The following is a 19,888-nucleotide window of genomic DNA, read 5'->3' on the forward strand; positions in this document are numbered from 1 at the left end:
CTCTGGTTGAAGTTGCTTAGGGTCAGCCCAAAGATTCCTAATGCTCAGAGCTCCCACAGGCAGACAACTGTACCTAAGGTTCCTTTCACTCTTTTTCCTACCATGGCTAGCACTGAGAGCAGAGATTTTTAGGAGCAAATTTGAGGATGCCAAAGTCAACATCAGCACTGTGGGGGTCATTCAGGCTCAGCCACAACCAGAATCAGGGTTGCTGTGGTCCTGAGGTAGACTTTCCACCTGGACGTGAATGCTTCACATCCTTCAGCTGTCTTTTCAAGCCCCATGGCACCAACTCCTGTACTCCACGGAGGCAAACTCTGTCTGCCATCTCTGGGATTTATCTGCATTGAGTCATCTATATCTTTTGGGAAACAATGGCACATTATGCCTGGCCCACCTCACACTTTCAGGGATGCTGCTGTGGGAGCAGGAAGCCCATTCTACTGCTTTACCCTTTCCTATTTTAAAAGATGGTTCTCTTAAACCAGAAATTATCAAATAAATATACGTGGTTTAAAAGTCACAGATATAGAAGGTGCCTTTCTGTCGGAGTCCATTTATAATTGACAAAATTTAGCTATATAAGCTTCATTTGAAACCCCAGTTGTTTCAAGTGGAAAAAGGTACCTGAATCTTACTCATACGTCCGCTGTTGGCATCTGATTTGTCTGTTATGAGGTTGAATTAAAACCTCAGAGTGAACAAGAACTTCCAAGGAAGTACGTAGGGTAGGGTGTGGCCGGCCAGGGATACAAGAAGCAGTTGAAGGAGGAGATGGCTGCCTAGAGAGGGAACACAGAGCTGGACAAGGTGAGGGGACGTGGAGCCCCACAATTAATGACAGGGAACTGCTTCTCAGGACCAAATGGAATAAAACAACCAGGAGAGGGAAGGGAGGTGAATGTTCCTTGTCTATATTGTCACTCACAGACTCTATGATGGTTGTTTCCAGAAGGTAAAATCGTCTGTCAAAATGCATGCCAAGCACTCAGAATATTGTAAATACTTAATAAACATTTTTTTTTTCTGGAGACCTAAAAAATAAGTCAGATTGACAAGAGCACCTTCCCTACAAGAATTCCAGAGACCTCAGCCTCAATTGTAGAACAGCTTCATTTATTGCCCTCATTTGGATGAGAAAATAATATACAAAAATAACCATCAGTAATATAGAGTTAATCATAAACAGATAAATAAAGCAGTGTTTTTAGCTATCTGCCAAGAGGAAGTAATAACCTTTAGAAAAGGCATGCCTGATCTCTGAGAATGGCAAAGGAATGCCTAATCTCTGAGAAATGCAATTTCACTGCTAATTTTCTTTTCAAAAGAAAACCCCTCAAAGCCTTGTAATTTACATGAAGGGAGTTACTAGTTTTAAGAATTGTCTCTCCTGATCATTTGTAAAGGGTGTGTAGTCATGAGGAGAATGAACCACAGTAGAGGTAAATGATCTCCAAGATGTCACACTTGCTGGTTGCTATGACAACTGCTGAGATTTATTGGCTAGAAAGCCAAAAACAAACAAACAAACAAAAAAAAAAAAAGAAAGAAAGAAAGAAAGATCAATTAGAGACTATTGGAAGAATTTGCACAGGAGCAAAAAGAAAATCTATCTGTCTCTCAATCTGAGAAGCTTTCCCACATCTGTGCAGTGAATGGAGGGTGTGTGTGATGGTGTGTGTGTGTGTGTGTGCATATGTGTGTCTACTGAAAGCATCTCCAGAAATACTTCCATCATTCTAACATTTTTCTCCTGCCGGATCTGCTCAACAGCCAAGTTGTTTATTGTTAAAATAAAGCTGTCACTTGTCCCTTTGTGACAATGACATTGACTTGTTCTTAACGTTACTCTATTTTTCCTGGAGCCAAACAGTTTTTAGCTTTACTTATAAAGACAGCCTGCTTCTGCTTTCTTCTCCCGGGAGAGATATGCATAGCTAGATGATAAACAGAGGGAAAGCAAAAGGAGCCTGAGGAAGCCACATGGGAATGCCTCCCAGGTTCATTTCTCTCCTACACAGAGGATCTACTCATCTCTAATCCAATCTTCCTGAGGTGCTAGGAAAAGCCACCAAGCTTCTAAGACTCTCAACCATGCGTAGCATGAGGAGAGGTCCTCTGTCAGAGAATATAGAGGCTAATGAGCATTTGTAGCAAGGCTCACTACCGCACTAATGATGTTTTCATAGCTGGTATCAGGGAAGGACCCGTGTCTGTGGTCATCCAGTGACAGCCTTCAGTGGAACAAGCTCATAGATCCCACAAGGAAGTAATAACATTCAGAGAACGGACTCTACTCAGCTGTTGGGATTTTCCAGTGGTAGGTTGACCCATGGGGAACGGCTGTGCTTTGACAGTCCATGCTTCCAAAAATCGAGCAAAGGGTAGGTCATCCATTACATGGTTGTGTTTTTCACATTTTGGGTTGTGCCTCATTACTGGGATCAACTGGGAGTTGGGGCCCTCGGTACAGAAGAGGAAAGGGGTGAGATGCCGAGTAGAGGGAGGGCATCGTGTAGTGCCAAGGACAGAACAACCTCTTGTTGCATCTTCTCTCTCTATATATATGCACGCTAGGTTGCAGGGCTGGGATTGTCCCCCAGATGGATTCACTTGTGATGCCAGGCTGGAACTTTCCTGCTTGTTGTCCTCTCAGTTTGACTCTCTTTAATATCTGTGCTCCACTGTGCCCTTTACTGGCAATACCCCATCTCCTTTCACTGACTTTTCCTTCCCTAGGGACTCTTCAAAACGTACCCTGCTGTTTAACCCATCGCTTTCATCAGCTGCCTCACCCGAGAAGCCCCGCCCACCATCTCTGCAGGTGTCTTCTCTTTTCTCTACCCTCTAACTCCTGTGCCACTGCTGCTCTCACACCTCCTCCTCACAACATCCTCTCTTTCCCTGTGTTTCTCCCGCTTTCCCCTGCAGCTTTCTGCCATTCTCCACGTTCTATATCATCAACTCCTCACCGACCTGCTTCGCTTCTTTGTTAGCTTTGCTATATCATATTTACCTTTAGCCTTTCCATGTGGTCATGTATTACTGCTATTATTTGTATTCTCTATCCTGTCTGACACGATAGAAGACATATAATAGTTGAGTAAAAGTGTCTTCAATCAACCAGCCACAGATCTCTTCTGAAATTGTACCTGAGTCGCTGTGGCATTTTCCTCTTCAGAGGTGTTTTTTGTGTTTGAAATGGTCACGATATTTCTATCCACCGTGCGTGCCACATCATTGGATGTTATCTCTAAGTGCTCTGTTAAGTGGGCACAGGTTATGATCCTCATTCTTCTGAAATGAGATTGATCCCAAATTTTTTTTTTTTTTTTTTTTTTTTTTTTTTTTAACAGTACCATGGCTCATCGTTGAAGATCTGAAGCCTGGAATCAAGACTATAACCTATTCTTTGTCATTACTACCCTTAGCAGGAACCTGAGAACAATAATGATCACAATAAAGTACTCAATTCAGTGTAAAATTATGTGAGCGGACTAGAATAAAACAAAATGAAGAGCAGGGACACACACACACAAACCTCCCCCCCCCCCCCGTGACTCTGATCCTCTGATCAGTGTGACAATCACCAAGCTTTCTTTCTTTTTAACTTGTGTCTTACCAAGCTGTTCTCCTAAGTGCTGGCCTCTCTCAGTTGAAATGACCCGTTCATCTTCCATGTCACATTTGTTTCCAACCAGGATAACCTGGGCATTATCCCAAGAGTATGTTTTGATCTGAGTTGACCTGAAAGAAAAGTAACAGCTATGAAAATGATCAGAGGGGACTAGAAAAGCAAAAATATACAGAAGTCTCAGAGAGCATGATCATGGTAAAAATGAAGCCCAGACACTTGACATTTAGAATTAATTATTTGAGTACAGTTGTGCTTTTTAGATTCTTATAAACAATTGATAGAATCAAAAATCAACTTGCAGCTCAGTGGAAGAGGAGATGAGGTTGTAAAATGTGCTAGGCTTTGCGTGTGAGCCCAGCTCTGGAGAAAGCCAGTCAAGGCAGCAGCTGTTGTACCAAGAACTCTATAGTATCTGATGAGATCAGTACTACCACACCCCTTTCTCATGGATCTGTATAGGTTATGTAATAGCTGTAACACGAAGCTGGCAAGGATCTTCCTGGTTTTAACAGTAAAAGTTCTGTGTCTCTGGAACCCTCTCAGCTCCAGACACACTGAAGTGGTTGGTTTCTCTGTCTAGAGACAGCTGTCCACTGACAGACACACTTACAAGGAAAAAACAAAAGCATCCCTTTCCTTGATCACACAACACAAAATAGAGCAGAGGCATCTGGGCCTTTGAAAATCAAAGGAAATGATCAATTTTAAATAAGAATCATAAAACTACTCAGACCTTACAATTAAAAGAACCATGTCACATTTCCATAAAATAACAATCTCGAGGGCTGGCCTTTCCGCTTGCTTTGAACAAACTTCTAGAATTTGGATCAGACCCCAGTATACACCATGGTACAAACAACTCTTGGTTTTGAAACGTAGGTAATAATTGTTGTAGTTGTCATTTGCAGCATGTCATTTGCATCTAAGTAATTTGCTAACATCTTATTCACTTATTTCATAAGCTAACTTAAGGAGAGGCTGTTGTACGAGCTCACAGTGGAAGACAATGAGGTATAGAGAGGTTAAATCATTTGTCTTAGATCAGACAGCCAGTAACGTGGGAGAGCTGAAAATTCTACCCAAGTGGCACGCTCCTCAATCGTGGGATTGCATAGTTTCCTGTGACTCATTAAAAGTTTGACATGTAAGATTCTAGTGTGCTGCCCTCCAGTGCAGAAGCCTATAGGAGATGAAACCCTGGTCCTTAATTTTCTTCTTTTCTACTATGTAGGAATAGCCGGACAGGCTCCATGGGAGTATCTTATTGCCAGCAGGTGGCCAGGGGAGGAATACCAGAATCCTGAAAAGCTAAACAAATCATTAAACTTCGAAAGGATAGATTTATGAAGTGCCAGGAGCGCTCCGGTGGTTTTGCTGACAATTGTCAAATCCTTCAGGGTTATTGAATAGAAAATAGAGATGAGCTGTTCTCAGCTGAAGGAGAGGAGAAGGCAAAGAGCTTTCAGCTGCAGTGAGGGAGCTTTCAGTGAGCTCTGAGCCAGGTTTCTCCCTTCTGGGAAGAAAGGCAGAGGCATATAAGATTTTACTTCCGAATTCTTCTGGTCTGAGCCTAACTTTTCAAGAGAGATGGGTAGAACTTTGATTCCACCAGGATCCTGCAGAGGCGTAGTATAACTTATCAGAAAAATCTGGGGGAAATAACCATTCTAATTCTGACAAGTTAAAAGTATTTGTTCCCACAATGACGTTCACCTGTGCCCATTGTGGTTTGTAGAAGAATGGCCCCCACAGGCTTATTCTTTGAATGCTCAGTCACCAGGAAGTAGAAGTGTTTGAGGGTTAGAAGGACGAGGAGGTGTGGCCTTACTTGAGGAAGTGTGTCACTGGGAGTGGGCCGTAAGGCTTCAAAAGCCCATCCCAGGCCCAGCGTCTCTCTCTGCCTGTGGGTCTTGATGTAGCTCTCAGCTTCTGCCCCAGCACTGTGTGTGCTGCTGTGCTCCCACCATGATGACAGACTAAAACCTCTGAAACTACAAGCAAGCCCTAGTTGAATTTTTTGTTTGTTTGTTTGTATGTTTGTAAGTATTGTGTTGGTCATGGTGCCTCCTCACAGCAACAGGACAGTGACAAAGACACCTGATGTACTGGGTAAATAAAGACATAAGCTCTAAATTCTATGTTTGTTTTTTTTTTTTTTCATTACCAAAGTATGCACAGAAAACATGAAAACTGACAGACTCATCATGAATTAAAGTTTAAAAATCCCCCAATACCTGAATGCATGTCATAACTGAGGTACTTATGTTATTGTCCACACGAAATAGTTACAGGTCACTCTGCATATAGGGCCAAATAAGAGTCCTTTATTCAAGCTGGTGGCTAATAGCACAAAAATCTCTTGGCAGTCAGGTCAGGGATGCGGTCTTTATAAAGGAAAGTACCATTAAAAAAAATACAATGACATCATTGTGAGGTATAGGTCAGGGCTACCTGGTAACATTTGCTTTGGTTACACAATACAGGAGACATTTTGGTTATATGTCAAGTGTTGCCAAGAAAGATGTGGCTGTTCAGGGGGTTATGAGCTGAAAAGTGCCTTAGCAGATAGGAAATGGAATGACGGGTAAGAGGCCATCACCTCAATCACTTAACTAACATATTTTTGCCAAGAAAGTTCACCTTTTCTTTCAGAAGACCTAAAATCTGACCAATTTCCTTAGGTATTTTTAAAGACATATCTCCCTGATTTTTCTTTCATCTTCCTGGGGCATGTTCTAACCCTGATGGTACAGTCAGAAATCAGACACTGGAGGGGAGCGTGCCAGCTGGATGGGGAAGGCTTGGGAGCCAGGATGGTCGGTGACGTGGCCTACTTGAAGAAGCACAGCAGGAGTCCTCTGTCCTGAGCAAATTTACAGTGTGAACCGTGTGAGCTCTCCTCCTGGGCCTTGGGCACTCCTATGCAACAGTGTGAGATGTGAAAACTCAGCTGAGGCTGAGGTCTTGACTAGGTCATGAGGGCATTGAACTCAGTACCCGCTGCTGTTCTTTACTTAGCCAACAGAATGCTTGTTTCCTTCTGCCCCTGCAGGATCCTGTATGATCAGGGGATAATACTGTAGATGACCCACACTGGCATCTCTTATTTTGTAAACTGCCATAGAAATATGCTAAACCGAGAACCTATTTTTTATCTGGTTATCAGAAGTATCCCCCTTCCTATCGGTTGTTTTGTAATAAATATTTGAATTTTTATGTGCTCTACAACACATAAAAAGTAATGTGAAATGAATATTTTCCATAATTATCTTATAGCTAGAAAGGATAATTGGCTTGAAAACTTAGGGAGTCTATTGATGCTTTTTTAAATGTAATAAAAATTGTGCTCTGTGGCATTTGTGCCAAGGACTGCAAACATTCGATAAGCCAGCAGAATTGGGTGAGTTTGTGCCTGCAGTGAGGGCTGTCAATACTCTATGTTTGCATTTGGCTCTGCTTGCTCTGGCTTTCTGTCACCAGTGTCCAAGGAGGGCAGCTTTGGGTGAGGCAAGAAGTGATTAAAACAGTGTCTGCTTCTTAAAGTCCACTCGACCCATCCATTTCAGTTCCTATAATTTAAATGATAATTAGAGTTTTTTCATTAAAGAACCTCAAGTTTTAGTTTTAGTTCCTGCAAGCTAGAACTGAAACTATCTAGGTCCCATATAAGTAATTTTTCTTCAGTGTATTTCTGAGTTTCACTTGAGGGCATGCTTACACTAAGCACACACTCTCCCACCGAGCCATACCCACATTTTTGGTTGAATAAATCTTCATTTTGTGCAGTATTTAAACGTGTTTGTGTCTTGGTTATTTTACTTTGTAAAATTTTTTATTTGTGGAACCCACTTCTAGCCATCTAGTTAGAAGTGTGCAGTTCCTTTGTTGGGGAGACGCACATTTAAAGAGCATGGCTGACGCCAAATAATATGCATGTGAAAAGATGATTTATTTCTGAATTACTGCAAAACTTCCCTGGGGATTTACTGTTAAGCTCAACAAGATTAATGGAGTCAGAAACCATATGCTAGTCTCCATGGTTACTTTTCCAGCTTCAGTTAACTCAGGCCTTACCAGCATCGGATGATTTACTAGAATAATCACTATTTAGCTGCCATTTAGCAAAAACAAAACAAACAAACAAACAAACAAAAAACACTTCAAACCTTCCTTCAACACATTTATGTGACACTGGTTGGGGTATACATTCTTCCTTTCAGGACTTACCAAAATGAAAAAAAAAAAAAAAAGAAAAAAAATCCTCTAAAAACCAGTAAGCTGTACAAGGAGAGCAAAGAAAGAGTCTTTCATATTTTTATAACATTTTACACATAAGTGAACTCCAAGAGGAATAAAATAATTTACATACAAAGAACTGTAAATTGTACATATGAAGAACTGTGAATTCCCACAATGTTGATTTTTTTCATGCCTGTTCTGTGTATGTCAGTGACTTCTTGTGAATTCATTCTCTTCTCATAAAGAATAACGGGCTCTTGCTCGTCAAGCTGCTGTGTAAAACAGTCTACAATAGGCGTCCCAGTGACTAAAACCAATTGCATCTTAGGATCTGATTAAGGCTATAAGTTGGAAAAATAAGGGAACAGAGAGAATACAGCTCTGCCATTCCTTGATGAGCAGAACTCAGGTAGATTTTACTAACACCCCCTTCTCAATTTCCATCCATTTCTCTTACTCTTTTCAGCATTCAGAAGGCTTGGCTTATCAGTGTCACAGTGAACATCTAGTTTGTAAGGAAACTTCCTCACCACTCATGCACACCGCAAGGGGAAGACAACTATTAATGGTTTCTTTTCATCAATTTAAACATAAACTTATTCTTTCTTTTTTTATGTTTGAAAATGTTTGAACTTCATTCAACTCAGAAAACTAACTCAGAACCTCAGGCTCACGAGATGGTTCAAGCTGGGTGATCTGAGAAAGAACGAACGTGCAAAGGAGAAGGGAAACTCCACACTTGTGTCACACAAATGCACACACTTGAAAAATGTAGAAATAAATAATTTTAGAACCTACAGTGACTTCACCACATGTATTCAAAAATAACTCTCCAGGTTACTCTTCTAAGTTCAGGTAACTCAGACCTTGCCAGCACCAGATGAAATGACTAGAACAATCACTATTTCGATGCCATGATCTGTGCAATGAAAACAGGACGTTCGTGAAACGATTTTCTTTACCTGAACTTTCCTGTTTGTTTGTAAATAATTGTTTTATCTGTTTCACATAGTAACACCACTGTGCGTTTACAGGTCGTCAACATAGATGTGCGTAAAATAAATAAACTTTACAATTGAGAGAGTCTTAGTAAGGAGACAGAAATGTGGACATAATAGAATATTGTTGATGTGTATGATAAATGTGAATAAATGGTTTATGAAACTGAGGAACTAGGCCTTTATATGCATAGGAACACGTTTTAAAGGAAGATTTCGAAGAAAATTTAAAGCATTGAATTATTGTCCTCCAATATTGATATCATCCATTATTATTTAATGAAATGGCTTTACCTGGTAAAATTGGTACATTAGCCTAAAAATCTCACAATAGATAAAAACTGAAGGAGCTATTGTTAAAGATCTCATCCTTAGCCTAGTCCCTACTCTTGGTTCTTCTATAATGACATAATAATGGATAGAACAGTGTTCTCACTTCTCATCTCTCCTTCCCTTGTCTATAGATTATGTTTCTTGCTTGTCAGCAAAAGTGAAGAAGCAAGTCCCTTTGGCCAATGGTACTTATCCATTTTTGTGTCACTGTGGATAAGAAGCAAGAGGCATGCATGGTTGGGTTCCATTAGTGTGTTCTTCTGAAAATTATTTTATTACTTTTATGTGTATGGATGTTTTGCCTGCATGCATGTCTGTGCTTGGTGTGCAAGCCTGGTACTCATGGAGGCCAGAAGAGGGCGCTGGAGTTCCCGGAACTGGAGTTACAGTCATGAGTCAGCATATGGGTGCTAGGAATCAAGCCTGGGTCCTCTGAGAGCAATCAGTTTTCTTAAGGGCTGAGCCATCTCTCCAGACCCCATTAATATGCTCATCCTGGAGACAGCCCACCCAGTTCCAGGATGAGAAACACAAGCAGCCCACCGAGCTCAGACATCAACAAATCTCCACCCAACCTGAACATGAAATGTCCCTCACAGGCTCGTGCTTGGTGATGTGCTGGATGCTGTCTGATGAACTTTGGGGAAGTGGCTGGATCCTTTGAGCTCTGACTTAATCAGTAGATTAACTCCTTGAAGGATCTGTAATAGGATTTCATTTTGGGGGAGGGCTGAAAAGTAGAAGGTGAGACTTCATTGAAGAAAGTATGCCACTATGGGTGTTCCTTTGAAGTTATAATTTGTTCAAAATTCTTCCTCATATTGTCATTCACCCTCCTTAGTTCCTGGCCAATATGAGGTGAAGGCTGTCTTCTGCTTTGGGTCCTAAAGCAATGGATAAGGGGAATCATGAAACCATGAGAGAAAAATAAATCTAGCTTCTCCTTAAGCTATGCACATCATGGCAATGAGCATTCTGACTAAGTGTATCTAGTTTCACTCGACACCTTTCTATGACCTTGGGTGCCTTTCTAGCTTTACCTCTTGCTATCTCCCTCCTTTCTGATTCAGGTATAAGCATATGAACATATTTTAAGTTCTCCATATGTGCTGCATTTTCAGGAAAGTTTTAGGTTTGTGATGCTTAAAATTAATGGAAGACCAAGGGTTCATTGAAGACAAAATGTGCATCACAAGCATAGCATTAGATTCAGGGTGTTTTGTGGCAGATGTTCTTGGTATGCTGGTCCTCTCCCCCAGGGCTCATTGCTTCCATGCTTGCTGGCTGACTTCCAGCTGCCTGTGTTCGCTTCTCCTGGCTTTACAGCTTTCTATAAAGCAACGTAAGGGCATTTCGCCCAGCAGGGAAGGCCAAAAATAACAAGGAACTAACACAGCCAGGAGCAGACCTCAGCCAAAGACTGATAGAAATCGCTGTATAATACCCAAGCTCCCTTCCTCCTCAGCTCACTGCCACTCTGATCCCAAAATTTGTAAACAGGAAGAGCTCTAGGCACCCATAACAGTGGCTGGCTTGGAAATATACCGTTTGCTGGTCCCATCCCTTTCACAGCTCACTTCACCAACACTTTTAGGCGATTATTAGACTTTCTAAACAGACTAATTTGGAAACTTCTATCTTAGAGTCTGACTCTGGGGAAATCCTACAAAGACATGCTAACAGTGTTTCTTCTGATAAAAGGCCCAAAGTTTCCAAGTGTTCTGGAGCTATTATGATGTTTTGAGGCTTAGGAAGTATGGTTTTCTTAGAGGGAGTGTGTCACTGGGGGAGGGCTTTGAGTTTTTAAAAGCCTCAGGTCGTACCTAGTTGGTACCCTTTCTGCTTACGGCTTGAGGCTTGAGATGTGAACTCTCAGCTGCTTCTGCCACCATGTCTGCCTGCTGAACTCCTCCCTATCTTGATAGTGATGGCTTCTTATCCCTCTGAAACCATAAGCCCCACATAAACCCTCCCTTCTACAAGTTGCTTTGGTCCTGGCATTTTGTCACAACAACTAAGTAACAGTAACCAAGACAGCTTCTCAGGGGCTTTTGGAAAATAGTCAGCTCAAGAAGACTCACAAAGGCAATGATTAATGAATGGTAGGTTCGTTCATAATTTGATAGCAGTATTAGGGGGTGGAGACTTAGGAGGAGGAGCTTATTGTAGGGGTGCCACTGGAGATGTGACCTCAACAGATATGCCTTGTTCTCTTTCTGTGTCTTTTTTGCTTCCCATGTCTGTCTTCTGTCTACCATGATGTGAACCATTGTGCTCTTCCACGTGCTTGCCAGCATGATGTTCATTAGCCTAGAAGCAATGCTGCCACTGAAACTGTGAGCAGAGATAAACCCTTCTTCCCTTAAACTGTTTTCTTAGGTCTGACTAATGCTACAGGCTTCAAAGTAATGGCTGTTAAGGGTTTTTCCTTTCCCAAAGATCCAGTTGAAGATTATCATTGACTTTAGGCTTTATTAGCTTTGTAAGAAACTTGTGTGTCACTACCTGTCTTAAATGAATTTATTATCTGTCAAGTTTTCTCACTGTCTTGCACCTAGTCTCATTACTTCTAGGATCTGATGTCTCTAATGTGTGTCCAGGTACCAGTCTCCATGACTGTCATTTGCATACATGACTGTAGCAAATAGCTACTGTTAGGGAGTCCAAAGACTTCTGTTTATTCACTGCCATGTCCCTGCGCTCAGCCAACTTTCTAGCACATGACAGGTGCTCAAACAGTACCGCTAAATGAGTGATGGAAGGGATGAGCAAATGACAGAGTGCGGCAAAAAATGCCCAAGAAGTCTGGCATTTCAAATACAAGCACAAAGCAAGCAGAAACCAAAAAGGACTCAGAATCTTCTGTGGTGACAGGTGTCTACTGTGTCCATTTTAGGATGCACAATGGACAGAGTTTATTATACCCTGGTTCATGGTAGCAGAAGGCCAGTACTGGCCTCTCTGCAGCCTGTGTGACCTTTCAGACCTTCAGGCTTTCTGTGTGATTAGTTTTTCATTTTATTTGGGAAGAGCCAACATTTCCTTTTAGGCTCAGTACTAACAGTCAGGGCCACCTCAGGGAGTAAGTGCCTTTACACCACAGACTCATTGTCCATCTCCTTCAGTTTAGAGACAAAGCAAAGACTGCCGAAGTGAGGTGGCTTGACTAAAATGACACATCTGCTCAGGGACTAATGTGGTTCCTAACACAAGTCTCCCACGAATTCTCCTCAGAAACATGCCGGCTGCTTCCTTCAGGGAGGGAAGAAAATCACATGCTAACTATCTGATTATCTTTTCATAACAACGGCAGGGCAGCAACCAGAATGTGTCCTGGTGAAATTTCCGAATCCCCAGCGCTTTGAACGTTCGAGAGGGCCCTCCATTTGAGTGCTGAAATGCACAGACCTGGCCGTGCCTGAATGGGTGTGTCTGACTTCTTCCTGTGCAGAAATTCTGCTGCTGAGAGCGGATTCTGGGGTTCAAGTGGAACCCATGGGGTCTGGGGTTAACTTGTAACACACTGGACTCCGCTTCCGTAGCCTAAGTCTAACCTTTGGCTCTCTTCACATGCCTTCCTTACCTTTTTCACCATGCCTTATCAGTTTTGACTTCATGATCTTTTTTTTTTTTTGTTCTTTCCATTTGTTTTTGCCCTTTGGAAGCAGTCTCATGTCTCCAAGATGGTCTTGAACTCACTGTGTAGCAGAGAATGACCCTGGCTTTCTGATCCTCCTGCTTCCACTTTGTTGTTCTTATTCAGTTCTGGGAATCGGCTTTCTGAATCAAACCAAGGGCTTTCTGCATGCTAGGCAAGCCCTCAATCCACTGAACTACACCCCAGCCCTCTGACCTCACTTTGATTTCGTAAAATGTCAAATTCTATTTTTAAAATAGTATGTATAATATGAAAATTGAACATTTCTCTCCTGTGAAAGAAACAGAACTAAATCAGTGTAGCAAAGGTTGCCTTTCTGCACAACAAAGAGGGGAAGGGAAGCTTGTCCTAAGGCAGTAAGACCAAGAAAAAATTGTTAGCTAGAGAATGTGGCTGTTCTTTCACAAGCAACAAGGACAAAGTCATGTTAGAAACATCCACTTCTCAGACTTTCAAGATTATGGTGTCCTTGGAAGAGTTAATGGTCTTCGGTAAGATGTACTTGCGTCTCAGGCTAAAGGTCAGGGCTTACTGACAGGGAATCTGAGCTGAGGACCTAGAACCTGTCCTGGCCACACCTGCTCTGCTTATGGCTACACTCAATACACATTATGTCCGAGCCTAGAACCTGAGGGAGGTAAGATATTAAGATGAAGCCAAAGAGAGAAGAAGGTCTTCCAAGGGAGGAGGAGTGGGTTACCAGTTAGTTTGTAGGGCTTTGTTGTGGGAGCTTCAGGAAAAGAAGAACGTGTTGAGATTTGCTAGTCACCGTGTTCTACTACTGTGGCAAGATACCTGAATCAATCAACTTACAGGGAGAAAAGACTATAAGTCCAACCAGACAGCTGTTAGTTGCCACTGACACGTGAGTTCCACGTATTACACCTTTGTTCGTATGTAGCACACTGGTCATTGTTGTGGTCCACAGATGTTGTAACTGGGTAGGACTGGGTAGGGACTAAGATGCCCTCTCTTAGCAGCTTGCGTAGTATTTTCTGGAACCATGAAAGCCAGACTGCAAGGAAAGAGGCTTTCAGGTCAGATCTACCTCAAATCATCTGAGTCCTGTGTCCACAGACGTCTTCAGCAAAATGGGTTTCCCTCAAACCCTGAGAGGCAGCCAAGGCCTTCGTACATAATCAATATCATTTTTGTGTCCACTTGGACCATCCTGACCAACCTCAGAAAGGAGATTTCTTGTGTCTGGCACTGGGGTTTTTGTTAGCCTATCGGTTCTTTTGGGGAACATTGTCAGCCCAAGTGGCTTAACTTCCTTTATTATAACTCCTGTTATTATAATTTTAGGTAAATATAAAATGACATGATTGTTTGAAGCGTTATTAAAGGACCTCGTTGTTATTTGTCCTTCCTCCTCCTTCTGTATTGACCTCCCTCTCTCCTCCACAGTTGGAGCCCTCTTCCTGTTAGGCAATTTTCCATTTCACATCACCCGCATCCTTCTATTCCCCTCCCAAGGTCACCTCATCCCCTGGTTTCAGTGCTCACTCTTTGTTGTATACTCAGATCTGAGGATTTGGAGCAAGGAGTCAAAGATGAGAGAAAACATCTAGCCTTTGTCTTTCTGGATGTAGGTTACCTCAGTCAATATAATCTTTCCTAGGTCCATCCATTTACCTACAAATTTCATTTTTCTTTACAGCTGAATAGTATTATGTTGTATCACATTTTCATTATCCAATAATCTGTTGAGGGACATTTAGGTTGTCTATCTAATTGGATTTAAGGCCCACTCAACAGGAGGGAAATCATGATTGGTACTGGAAACATAGCCAGCTTTGTGGGGCTGGTGAGGTTGTGGACTTCAGGAAAGAATTTACCACTTTACTAGACCAGCACAGTTCCTTACTACATTCTAAATCTTATCCTTACAGCCACAGACAAACGTAGCTACCGACCATAATCAAAGAATTTTCTTTTTACGTCAAATAGAGACCATCATTGAAACCCACAACTAGACACGATGCAGAGATCAGTGGATCATGGAAAGCCCGTCACCAAAAGATACATCTGCACCACAGTTCTCATGGCTGACATAGGAAGGGGGAGGGAGGGCAAAAGAGTCTGACCATGAGGGAGCCTGCTGTGGAATAGTCTCTCGTCAGAACTGTTGCATAAACAAGTCCAGAACAATGGACATGTTAACACAGAAGGCAGAAAATTTTGCAGGGTCCTACTCGTGGACAAAGAACTACAGTAAACTATTGACTGCTGGGAAAAGAATTAGGTAGCGTAATTGGGAAGTGCTGGAGGGAAGAATGGGAGGGGGGAAGTGACATAATTCTATTTCAATTAAAAACACTAAAAAATATAATTAAAAACAAACCACCCCCTCTCCTAAAAGAAGACACAGAGTCAAAACAACAACCACAAAAATAAATGGCCTATTTACGAAATTGACTTGAGATCTGAACAGAGAGTCCAGGAAGAAATAAAAATGGTAAGAAATAATTTTTTTTAAAAAGGAGAAAAAATTCATTTTGTTGATGGTTTCAGAGAGTTGGGCGCATCATCTCTTGGCCCTGTAGCTTTTGGGACTGGGCATATCACACAGTGAAGGGAAACTATTCACCCTACAGAGTCCAGGAAGCAAAGCGAAAGTGGAAGAGATAATTAAAAAGAAAAAAGAGAAGATCCAAAGATCTTCAGTGTTGTGCTCACTAAAATTGGTTTTTCTTCCTGGATTCTAGTATTTTTGTAAGTGATTAGGAGAACCAGAACAATTTTCTTTCTGCTTTCTCCTCTAGAAAAGGAGAGTCCATTTTTCTACTACATTTCCAAAGGTTTTGAACCACAGAGATTTATATAAATGGGAGGAACTAGTAAATAGATATCAGCAATTGCCCACAAGGTATTGGCGTAATATTGCAAACTGCTTCTCCAGGCAATTTTCATTGCGGCTTGCCTTGGTGTTTTGTGATCTCTCACCATAGATGTTACAGCCGGAAAGAAAAAAAAACAAAACTAAACTAAAACACTCTCTGACTCTATCTCAACTTAAAAATATGTTGCCAGGCACTGGGCAAAAAGCTAGGAACACAGCTGTGTAGTGATCTTCACAGCTGTTCTCAGAGAGCTTGCTGTCTGTTTTCTCACTTAGGTTTCTCAAATATTCTAAAACCAGCAAGTACTTAAGGAGGAACCACTTTTCACAAGCCCTGAGTGTCCCCAGCATACAGTGTTGCTTCTCAGGATTTAGCAAGCATTAGAATCACCTGGATCCTTGGACTCAGAGGCCTGGGATGAAGCCAGAGTGTTGGCTGATGATGTTGACTATCAGGTCACATTTTGATAGGCGCTGTCATAGAGCAGAGGTCTAGGCAGCATCTGGCCTTGTAAGTCACATTGTTATGTTCCCTACAGAGATAACATCTGGATGGGGGAGTTGGTGGAGTGGTACAGGTGACTAGGGCATCCTCTCAACCTGAAGCCTGAGGTGGTCTTCTTTCCTGGATCTGGAAGATAATGGGTGCTCAAGTGGAGCTGAAGTCTCTGGAGTGAAGAGATGAAGGACAAAATCAGGCTGAAACTGACTAGGGGCCACTGTGCTGGGCAGTGACAGCGGGAAGCGATGAAAGAAGGATGGTAGGTTTTCAGTTTTGCTCTTGAAGCCACCATAACTTTTGTGAATCTAGCCAAAACTATCTTGGGATAGGTGACGAAAAGGGTTGAGTGTAGGTGCCAGGTCATTCACCAGCCTGGAGTGCCAAGAAAGGGAGGAAGAGAGATAAAGACAGTTAAATATTCAGGGAAGTGAGGAAAGATGAATTCAGGGACAATCAATGGAATTAACTAGGGGCTGCTGCCTTTTCTCTTGGATTTTGTCAAAACAGACCAGAGGAGCCAGAAACATCTTCCCTAATTCAATAGGATGCTTGCCTTTAGAATTCCCTCTTATTAAATGTTCCTGAATTCTGGTCCCACTGATTGTTATCCACCTCCTCCCTCAGTAACCTTTAAAATGACAGTGGTTTTCAAATGAACTAGAGCAAAGAGTTTTTGTCATTCTAGAGAACTCTGGCCTCAGGAAAGAAGAAAAATGTGAAAAGGCCAAGGACAACAGATGCCATTTGCCCTTGGCTGTACAGAGTAATTGCTGTTGAGACCTTCAGATTTCCCATCAAACGACGCGACCTATAACGGCCCATCATCAGGCACTGCATACCCAAACCAGCATTTTGGCGAACATTCGCCATTGTACAGTGGAGAAGCGTTTCACTGAGCCTCCACTCACATCCTCACCTTACTGTAGCCTGCGATCAGAACAGTGTCTATGTTCACACTCTGTTCTTTAGAGGCAAACAAGGTCATGGTCACACCATTTTGTTAAAAAAAAAAAAAAGCCCCAGAAGTTCATCATTAAAATAAGTAAATACAAAAGCTACAAATAATGCATGAAATAAAAATAAAAATAAAAAGAGCCAGATACAGCCAGGATTGAATAAAAACAGAAGGACAGTTTGACTAAAAAAAAAAAAAAAAAAAAAAAATGCGTGAAAGCAATCCATGAAGAAGAAAAGATGTACTTTGTATACTTACTAGCATTTGTATTTTTAAGTTTCCATTACATTTTTATTTATTGTATGTGCATGTGTGTGTGTGTGCAGGCACATTTGCCATGATGTACATGTGGAGGTCAGAGAATCACTTGTGAAGTTAGTTTTCTCCTACCATATGCGTCCTAGGAGTTGAACTAGGCAGTTAGCATTGGAGGCAGGTAACCTGTAAGTCATCTTCACTGCCCTCATTAACGTCCATTTTGATGCATGCATGTGCCCTTCTCTCATTGCCTCAGAAGGTGTCCAGCATTTGCATGCTTTCTGAGTGGACTATGGTAATTGGTAAGGATTATCTCTCACATCAAAACAAAGCAAACAAAGCAAAAATGAAGTCATCTCTAGGGGTGTGAAAACTATATATGGAGATTGTGTAAAGACTCCTCCATCAATGCAAGTGTTGCAGGATATTTTTTTAAATTAAATTTTTATTTTTAAATATTAGTTACAGTTTATTTATTTTGTATCCCAGCTGTAGCTCCCTCCCTCCCTCCCAATCCCACCCTCGCTCCTTCATCTCCCTACCCCTCTCTAAGTCCACTGATGGGAAGGTCCTCCTCCCCTTCCATCTGACCTTAGTTTATCAGGTCTCTTCAGGACTAGCTGCAATGTCTTCCTCTATGGCCTAGTAAGGCTGCTACCCAGTCAGGGGAGGGAGGTGGTCAAAGAGCCAGCCACTGAGTTCATGTCAGAGACAGTCCCTGTTTCCCTTACTAGGGTACCCACTTGGGTACTGAGCTGCCATGGGCTACATCTGTGCAGGGCTTCTAAGTTATCTTCATGAATGGTCCTTGGTTGGAGTATCAGTCTCAGAAAAGACCCCTGTGCCCAGATATTTTAGTTCTGTTGCTCTCTTTGTGGAGCTCCTGTCCTCTCCAGGTCCCACTATTTCCCCCTTCTTTCATAGAATTCCCTGCACTCTGCCCAAAGTTTGATTAAGAGTCTCAGCATCTGCTTTGATACCATGTTGCAGGATATTTGATCCCGTTGCAAACCCCAAAACTGTGACCTATAAACCTTGTTTTTTGTTTGGTGTGGTTGAGCCCTACCACATACCTTTAATCCAAGAACTTTCTGTGTATTGTAAACAGGTCATTATGGTGTGGTTTCCCCCAGCCCTAGCACACAACTTTAATCCAAGAGCTTTCTCTACACCTGATTTAATAAAGTTAACCCTAGGTCAGATAGAGGAACCAGCTGACAGGGATTAAAGAGTCGGGGGGGGGGGAACCTTTGAGTTGAGGGGTATTTAAGACAGCATGGAAACGTAGAAAATGCTTTTAGCTTAAGCTCTGGCTTTAGCTTAGGCTTCAGATCCTCAGCTCCCTTTTTGGGTTTTGAGCTAACAAGCATTTTGTGGCCTTTTCCTCCTGGGCTGTCAGTTGAGCTAGTGAGTCTCTTGAGTTTTTTTTTTTTTTCCATCTGAACCTCATCTGAGAAGGAAGGTCAGCTGGGTGCTTTCTCTGCCTCCCTGAGCTAGCAGGTTTTCATCCCAGCTTCTGGCTTCTGAGTCTTTATTGGTAAAATAAAACATTTGGGATTTTCATTTTTGTTTATAACAACATAGAAGTGCTTAGGTTTCCTGTGCAGGGTTTTACTGATGCCTCAGTAGTTTGCATATATGTTCTTGGATCTGTGCGAGGACCTTCCTGGGAGGCATATATGGTATGGTCTGGCCCTGCACTCCCTGATTACCAGGATGTATTGCTGGCGGGTTTTCACCAGGAGATGCTGGAGGGGAAAAGGTAGGGAGAGGTTGAGTTTTCCTTACTGCTCAGGTTCCAGTGGCTTCCCTTGAAGAGACTGCTGCATTGCCATCATTGCGGCTTTTTGGCTACCCTAGCCTGTGGCCTCCAGTGACACCATGAAAGTCTAGGCTGCTTTAATTCTCCAGCTGTGGTGGTACTTCCATACACTACAAGCAATGTGAAATGAAAGAACAATACCAAATAATGACTCAATGAGTTCTCCCCACAAAACTTATCAACCCCGGAAAAATCAGCTTTGTTTAAACAATGCAGCCTGTCTTAGGCAGCCCAGGCTGTGACAAGACACCTTAGACAGGTCAGCTCTGACAACAAAAAAACTTGTTTTGATCCTTTTGCAGTCTGAGACACCTGAGACCAGTGTGCCTACAGATTCAGAAAGGGAGAGCAGGAGAGCAAGTGTTCACCGACACAGCCCCACAATAATGACGGTGGCCCATCTGTACAGCCTCACCCACACCTAAACAGCTGCCAGAGGCACTACTCTCACACACCTTTGAAAGGAGGGTTAGAATCTCAACATACAGATCTAGATTAGTATTCACACTAAAGTAGTTCTTAGAGTCTGGAACACTTCCACTGATTTCAACATCATTTATTGTTCTCATTTTTGTTTAGTTTTGAACTTCTACTAGATGTGTTTGGATGCTATTTATTTAATTATTTATTTTTCCTGAAAAACA

General features: G+C 42.1%; 1 protein-coding gene across 2 annotated transcripts in view; it reads right to left on the reverse strand.

The window, feature by feature from the left end:
* Nucleotides 1-19,888, reverse strand: part of Rab3c (RAB3C, member RAS oncogene family) — a 212,691-nt gene that overhangs the window by 20,231 nt on the left and 172,572 nt on the right. For both annotated transcript variants that reach the window (XM_055603380.1, XM_055603379.1), the window contains exon 4: nucleotides 3,623-3,747. In XM_055603380.1, coding sequence (XP_055459355.1) covers nucleotides 3,623-3,747 — 125 coding nt within the window. The remainder of the gene's footprint in view (nucleotides 1-3,622; nucleotides 3,748-19,888) is intronic.

Source organism: Psammomys obesus, unplaced genomic scaffold, assembly GCF_907164565.1.
Source record: "Psammomys obesus unplaced genomic scaffold, mPsaObe1.curated_primary_1811, whole genome shotgun sequence".
Lineage (NCBI taxonomy): Eukaryota > Metazoa > Chordata > Mammalia > Rodentia > Muridae > Psammomys > Psammomys obesus.